We start from the raw sequence: 7,940 nt of genomic DNA, 5'->3' as shown, positions 1-7,940 counted from the left end.
GTGGAACACGGCACATGCTTTCAGCTCTGCATCTTTATTTAAAAATCCCCAGACAAGGTCTTGTTGCATCAAAGACACCTTTTGCTGGGCAAAACCTCCCACCAAGCGCAGGCAGCTCTTTGCGGGGGTGGGGTGGGGGGCAGCAGCATGAGGTCAGAGTCTCCACTGAAGGGAGCTGGAGCGCACACTAGTCACCAGGCCTGGAAGCAGTTGGCAGTTCCTCTGGCCTGAGGCACCAGAGCAGACCCTTGCAAAGCACAAGCCCAGGCCCCCAGCAGGCCGGCTGTGCTTCTCCAGGCAGAAGACGAGCCGAGGGCCCCACCTCACTTCACCCCAGTGCAGGACAAGCCTCGAACCAGAAGCAGATTTGAAAGTACATCAGATGCTGGCCTGCAAAGAACATCGTCTCCGATGTAACCAGTTCTCTCCTCAAGGAAGGGTTCAGAGAACCACATAATGGGGATGAAATCCATTGCCATGAGAGATTCTGTGCTGAGCATTTCCAGGTAGAATTTCCTCACAGGGCGTCCCTCCCAATGCCTGTGTCTCCGTGCAGGTGCCGATCAACCTGTGAACTGGTGGTAAGAGGTGGCTTTTCCGTCACTAGTGCCTGAGCGACATGCTTATGATGGTTTCCACCTAGAAAACAGAGAATGATTGCCTATAGCTGAACTCACATTAGCACATTTCAGTCTGCATGATCTTATCAGGGACACCCATGAGGCATGGATTGGTTCCCACAATTTAATGTTTCATTAAAACACACACTCCAATAAGTGCACAAATACTGCATCCGTTAAATCAAAGACAAGAATGGCCAAAACTGAGTGATCCCTCATGGCCCCAACTCCGTACAAGAGTGGCCTGCTCGCCAGGACACAATAGCTAGTCCGTCTCTGGAGCAGAGAACATGGGCTGCTGGGGGCCTCGCCATTCAGAACTTCCACCCCATTCCTAGCACCCACTGCTGCTTGGACCAGCTGGTGGACCAGTCAGATGCTGGAAGGGCCTTGCTCCTGCCTCCAGAGAGGAACACATCTTCCTGCTTCTGACCGGCCCATGAGCTGTCTGGGAACGGAGGGTGCATATGCACTCTGTGTTTGCATCAGGGTGCACGTGCACACTTCACTCCCAGCTGGCTTGTGGGCTGGTCAGAAGCTGGCAGGTTCAGAGAGGAACAGGGCCCTTCCAGATCTCACTGCTCTGTCAGCCGGCTGGCAAGCAGCAGCAGCAAGCAGAACGGGTGGCAGGAGGGACAGTGCTAGCAAGGCACCGCCAACAGCAGGAGCAGTGGCAAGGCGCCGCTGTTGAAGGAAGGGCCGCCCCTGTGAATACAAGCCCTCTCTGCCCTTGCTATGACACTGCTCAGTCTTCTGCTAAGGAGAGAACAAAAGGAAGCAAGCAGCCTGATGACAGTTCACGTAGCACCCAGACTAGAGAGGTCCAAATGCTCTCAACTGGTGCAGGCTGAAAGCCCCAAGCGAGGATTTATCCTCCACTGCTGAAGCTTTCAAGCAAAGCAACCACACGTTTTATCGTAAGGCCTCAGAAAGGAGTGATTCAGAGTCCTTCCAATCCACTCTACAGAAAAGGACTCCAGAGAAGCTGTCCACTTCCAGGATGGGAACAGCCAGAGGCATTTTTGGCTCCCCTGCCCCCAATACGGAGATAGAGACAGAAGCTGCCTTTGAACATCCCTTTTCTTCTGATGTAACGTGTGCCTGTGTGTGGTCTAACCACAAAGACTTGCAGCCTGATTCTGTGTCTTCTTACTTTTAAGGAGCTCTTACTGAGCTCAAAATCATTTATTTCCCCAGAAATGTTGACAGGGTTGCCACCTTAATGTTGGATGATCTATCAAGAAGGGGAGAAAAAGAATTGTGAAACTTACTCAAGACTGCTTCATATACAACTCCATGCTGAGTTAATAATTCTATAAGTTTCTGTACATCTTTAGAAAGTTGTTGGTACTCCTAGAAAAAGAAAGGGGAGTTCTTTCTCACCACCATATCAGCCATTTACACAATGGCAGCACACACAAGCTGCCCGAGCAGAAAAGCTTCAGACACGGAAACAAGTAGTATGAAGGTGGACTTGTTGAATCAGGGCAGTGATTCTTTCTAGGAAATCGGATCTAATTTATCCTACAATTAGGCAGCTCAACATAAGAAGCCAAACCAGTGACCCATTAATTTTTCTATGTAAACCTTTGAGAACTTTTGTTGAAAGTGATCAATATTTGTAATTGTAGTAGTGGTAACAACAGTTAGGGCCCTCCCAACTCTGGGGTTCTTCACAAATAGCAGGTCTTAGCCACCATTACTCCAGTTGGGAGGCAGCAGTCCCTGAAGCCTGGTGGTGGCTTTGCAGCCTGGAACACGCCCATCCGCCACCTCCCGTTGTTAGGGAGACTCTCTGTGAACAGCCAAGAGAGCAGAACGCAGGCCAGCTGCAGCAGCCACAAAGCCCATCAGCCACCCGCTGTGCACCTTGTTGCACTTTTCTATGGAGTCAAATTCCAGATGTTGCCGTGTTTGATGTTCTCTCTCACTCCCACTCCGTCTTGTTGATTTTAAAAATCTGGCTTCTTCAAATATCTCTCGTAGCCTTTTCTTGTATCCCTAGAAAACAAAAATACCAAATTAAACCTTATTTTTCACAACATATCAAATTGATTTTCAGGCAGACTGCGGTGGAGACATATTGCTTTAGTTGGCCTGATGGATGAGCTCTCACTGGGAACTGACCAAGGGAGTGACACTCTGTTGGTCCTTTGGATCCCTCTGCGGCTTGCGATACCATTGACCATGGTATCTTCTTGGATTGCCTGAGAAGGTTGAGTGGGGAGGCACTGTTTTACAATGGCTCTGTTTGTACCTCTTGGGCAGATTTCAGAAGATGTCTCCAAGTGACAGCATCTGAACTCTGCCTGAGAGGTACAGGCGGACTGTTGCTTTTCAAAGCGAGATGTTATATGGAATCCCACAGAGTCCCATACGGTCTCTAATGCTTTTTCACATCTGTATGAAACCACTGGGGGAGATCATCAAGAGACTTGGTGCAGAGTGCTGTAGGTATGCTGACAACACCCAAATCTATTTCAACATGTCAGCTTCATCAGGAAATGGAATAACCTCCCTAAATGCTGGTTTGCAGATGGTAATAGGCGGGATAAGGAATAAAAAGCTGAATCTGAATGCAAATAGGGTGGAGGTGCCCATTGCAGGAAGCCTGGATCAGAAGTGTGGGTGTTGATATGTTTGTTTTAAGCTTAGGTTTCCTTTTAAACTAAGTTTTCTCAAAAAGAAATATTCCTTATTTCTTAAAAAAAAATCCAGCAAAGGGTTGAGCGGAGGTGGCTGGCGTGCCAGACAAGAACACATTTGGGGGTCCAGGTGGGGTGAGGCAGCAGTTGCTTCCACCAACCCACTGCTTGAGGGGACCCCTCCTCCACTAGCAGGGAGGGACTCTCTGAGGGAAGAAAGGTGGCTGCATTCAGGCCCTCAAGCTGTGCAAACCAACCTGCTGGGTGATGAGCTCCTCGTACAGCAACTGCTCTGCTTCATCCCACTTTCTCCGAAGCACTTCAGGCAAGGAAGGGTACACTGGGAAAGAGAAGAACCCTGTCCCTGAATCCGCTCTGCTACTCTGGCTGCTGCTTTCCAGCCCAATCCTCTGCTCACTTACTCTCAGGCAAGCGAAAACTGGATTGTGGCCCACCTGCCATGTACACCCGCTGCTGTCACGTCCCCATGTGCTACCAGCACTGGAGTGCCACCTGCAAAACCGTGAGACTAGGGGCATGATCCTGCTGGCGCCAGGGGCCAAAGTGGTTGGAGCTGGACATGAGGCTGTGGAAGCAGCCCCACACGGCCTTCACGGAGAGGCTACAAAAGCAAGAAGCTGTTGCTCCAAGGCTCAAGAGGAGACCGCCTCCCCTCCCGCACCTTTGAGTAAAGGAGGAGGAGGATGTGGTGTGCCCCAGAGTCATGCTGAGCACCTTGGTGCATTCCCCAAGCTCACCAGGATGCCACAGCTAAGGTCTCGCCTTCCCTCCTAAGTGCAGGGCAGCACGGCCAGCCAGAATGTGTGCAGCACTGGCGCGCGTCCTGTGACACCATCACACAGAAGTTACACCAGCATAGGCAGCCGCTGCCATCACAGTAACAAAGTACTGCACTGTTATTTAGCAGAATGCCACTCAAGGGCTGCTGTGGCGAAGGAGGCCTTTTCATCGCCTCGAAAGGAGGTAGATTCTGAAACCAGCAGCGGGAGATCTCTCAGTCCCACTGTAGTGAGGACAGCCGAGCTCAGCTCTACTGGTGCTGGCATAACAAGACTTCCTAGACTAGGGAATGATGGGCATTTCAGACATATACAATGTTAAAGTTTCAGCGCAAGTGAACATCATTCCCTAACCCTTCCAAATTCACACCCACAGAGTTATTTACCTTACCTTACCTAAGAGAGAGTGTGGATGACAAACCAGTGGCGTTTCAAATGTGAGAGAATAAACACAAGTGCTGGGTTCAGATACGTGAGCCAATCTGTTGCTGGTTCCACACACAAGAAGAACCTGGGAAGCAGAAAAATGGAAAACTCGTGAGAACAGGTTAATATGTCACTGTGGCTGGCTTCATGTTGAATCCAAGCCCCATTTCAGCAGGAACCACTTGTTAACTTGTTAACCAGCAAGCAGCAAGTATTGCTAGAGCATTAAGGAAAGGAGCTTCATTGTTCCCATTAAATACAAGTAATACCCTCTGCTTTTTTTGCCCCAGATGCAGTATGGTACATTTAGCAAGTAGACACAGATTAGCAGAAAGCTGCTACAGGACCTTTTACCTCTTCCAATATTAGCAAAGTGCTTCATTCAGAAAAAATCCCCAAACATTGCCTCTTGTCTTATGTTTCTTTTTAGATTGTGAACCCTTTGGGAACAGGGACCCATCTTATTTATTTATTATTTCTCTATATATACTGCTTTGGAAACTATTGTTGAAAAGCGGTCGTCGTCTGTGGGGGAGCCTTCTGAAGAAGAGGTGAAGTATTGAGCTACACCAGCTCAGTGCACCTACTTTGCAAGTAGAAGGTCCCTAGTTCCACCCCCAACGAAAAGAGCCACTAGGAAAAAGACTGAGGAAGACCTCACACTGCCTGAGGCCCTGGAGAGGCACTGCCAGCCAGTTGACTGACAGTACTGAGCTCGGTGGCCCATCTGACTCAGCAGACGGCAGCTTCCTCTACTCCACATAAACAATGAAGCATTTTGGAAAAGTGTCATGGTGAGACTTAGGATCGCTTTAGAGCCTTGCAGAAAACACCACTGAAAGACTTCTTTGAACATAAGAACAGCCCTGCCGGATCAGGCCCAAGGAGGCCCACCTATACAACTGCAGGGAGACATGATCAAGGTCTATAAAATCATGCACGGAGTGAAGAAAGTGGACAGAGAAATTCTTCTCCATCTCACATAACACTAAAACCAGGGGTCATCCCATGAAACTGATTGCCAGGAAATCTAGGACCAACAAACGGAAGTACTTTTTCAGACAACACATACTCAACTTGTGGAACTCTCTGCCACAAGATGTAATGACGGCCAACAACCTGGGTGGCTTTAAGAGGGGTTTGGATAACTTCATGGAGAAGAGATCTAACAACAGCTCCTAGTCAGAGGACTATAGGCCACCTCCAGGCTCCAAGGCAGGATGCCTCCGAGTACCAGTTGCAGGGGAGTAAAAGCAGGAGGCATGCCTTCAACTCCTGCCTGTAGGCTTCCAGCGGCATCTGGTGGGCCACTGTGTGAAACAGGATGCTGGACTAGATGGGCCTTTGGCCTGATCTAGCAGGGCTGTTCTTATGTTGTAACGTTGCCTCATAAGAAAGGTGCTCCAGGCCCCTGATCATCTTGGTTACCATCTTCTGCACCTCTTCCAGTTCGACAATGTCCCTTTTTAGATGTGGTGACCAGAATTCTCCGCAGTACTCCAGGTGTAACTGCACCATAGGTTTGAATAAGGGTTTCTTTGTTTTATTAGTGAGTCATATTGTTGTACCTTTGTCTGTCTGTTCCTGGCTTCACATGAATCTCCGTGTCTCATCCACATGCCAACAAATGTGTTGTTTTCAATTTCCCATTCATGCCAGATTCTAGGAGAGCAGAAAATGCTTTGGTTTTGTTAAGCATTCTGTATGGCACAAGCAAACATCAAAAGGAAATTTCTAGTGCAAATCTTTTGTACAGGAACGTCAATGTTCTGTGTACATTTTCTAGGAGTGGGGGACTAAAGAATCACATTATTCGTTCAAACTTGCTACTTTTATCTGCTCTCCTTGCAAACTCTAAACTTTAGAGTCTAAAGGACTCTTTTTCAATACAGCCAACTTGCTAAAAACAGCTACTCTCATAGTGTTTACTAACCTGAATTTATCCACCTCCTCCATTCTCTTTCTGACTGGGACGTATCCCTTCACTACAAGACACGCACTTGCCTCAGTACCTGCTTGTCTCCCAGTCTCTCTCTACAGTCTCCATCAACCTTGTTTCTCCACCCCATAAAGATCACCACTAATAAAGCAGAATCGAAACCAGTACTGACAGACAAAGCAGCTAAAACGTCTCTGTCCCCTCTACAGTGCAGAGAACAAGGGCAGAAAGGCGCAGGGAACCTCAGCTGCAATTTGGCACAATGGCCTTGCTCAGAGGAGAAGAGTCCTGCTCACAGGCAGCACGTTCTGGCTTGCTATTTCTGTGTTTTGAGGGCACGTGTGATTTGCACGTGTGTGAGGCTAAACTCCCAAGACCCGAAGAACAGTATCAAGGAAGACAAGGCGGCAGGCCCTGGACTAGGCCAGGCTCTCCTTACCCGAGGATCCCACTGTAGGCATTCCACCGGAAGGTCTGCTCGTGCTGAGTGACGTTGTGGAAGGGGCAGAAGTCATACTTGTACCTGAGGAGCCCAAAGGACACAGCCAGCTGCGGGGGGGGGGCCTCGGGCGCTTGCTCTGCCCCCCCCCACACAGCCCCGCCCCACCCCACCCCACCCCCCCCAGCAACCACTTACATGGACTCCACGTAGCTGAAGCACTTGCCGGCCAGTCGGAGGAGGTGCTCGGGGCCTGCAGGGAGAGCCGGGTGGGTTGGTGGCTGGGTTGCCCTGAGCAGCACAGCAGCCTCGCTCGGCCCATCAACTCACCTGACGCCGGAGACGGAGCCACCTTGGCCTGGAGCCGGTTGGACGGGGCAGGAGCGGGTGGTTCAGCCTGGGGGGGGGGCGGGAGGAGGAGGAGGAGAGGATGCCGTGAGGCGGCCCGGGGAGCAGCAGCAGCCGCCGCCGCCTCCCTCCTGAGCTCGCCCCGCCCCGCCCCGGGCGACCGGCCGGCCACCGGGCCCAGCGAGGCTCCAGGAGGAGAAGGAGAGGAAGGAATGGGCGGCTCTGTTACCAGATTTGGCTTTTTTTAGGCCAAGTTTTGGGTTGCGGCCGATCTGACTCACGAGTATACCCCTGCCCGCCCCAGGGAGAAAGGGCCGGGAACCCCCAGCCTCCTCCGCCCCAGGCCCGCCCCTCACCCGAAGCTGTTGGGCTCCTTACATAATTGCACATCCAATCACATGTGATTTTTTTTGCTGAATCTGGATTGCATCTCTTTGATATTTTAATCTGCATGAAAATCTGATAGGGGTTTTGGGCAGAAAACGAAAAGGAGCTTCATTTAACCATACTGAGCATGCTCCAGTGCCCTGTGGGCCAGCACTTCTCTCCCAACCAAACCTACCTCACGGGGGCGTTGTGAGGATAAACGTAGCCATGTACACCACTCTGGGTTCTTCAGAGGAAGAGTGGGATATAAATGTAATTAAATAGATGCATAGGCTCTGGTGTTGTACTCCAAACAGCAGGTGGAGGTCCTTGGGGTCGGGGGAAGCCCTGATCTAA

General features: G+C 50.4%; 1 protein-coding gene across 1 annotated transcript; it reads right to left on the bottom strand.

Moving 5' to 3' along the window:
• Window positions 1-15: 15 nt before the first annotated feature.
• LOC128336295 (N-acetylglucosamine-1-phosphotransferase subunit gamma-like) lies at window positions 16-7,622 on the bottom strand. The gene is made up of 10 exons (XM_053275654.1): window positions 7,596-7,622; window positions 7,200-7,266; window positions 7,068-7,122; window positions 6,870-6,953; window positions 6,060-6,153; window positions 4,462-4,576; window positions 3,523-3,605; window positions 2,490-2,621; window positions 1,892-1,973; window positions 16-639 (listed from the first exon to the last, which is right to left on the bottom strand). Exons 1-10 carry the CDS (start codon window positions 7,605-7,607, stop codon window positions 518-520), a joined length of 846 nt encoding a protein of 281 aa, XP_053131629.1. The 5' UTR covers window positions 7,608-7,622; the 3' UTR covers window positions 16-517.
• Window positions 7,623-7,940: the final 318 nt, after the last annotated feature.

The sequence above is a fragment of the Hemicordylus capensis genome, chromosome 13, assembly GCF_027244095.1.
Source record: "Hemicordylus capensis ecotype Gifberg chromosome 13, rHemCap1.1.pri, whole genome shotgun sequence".
In the NCBI taxonomy this organism is placed as follows: domain Eukaryota; kingdom Metazoa; phylum Chordata; class Lepidosauria; order Squamata; family Cordylidae; genus Hemicordylus; species Hemicordylus capensis.
Note: the sequence above shows the minus strand (reverse complement) of the source record. Positions and strands in the feature narration are given on the sequence as shown.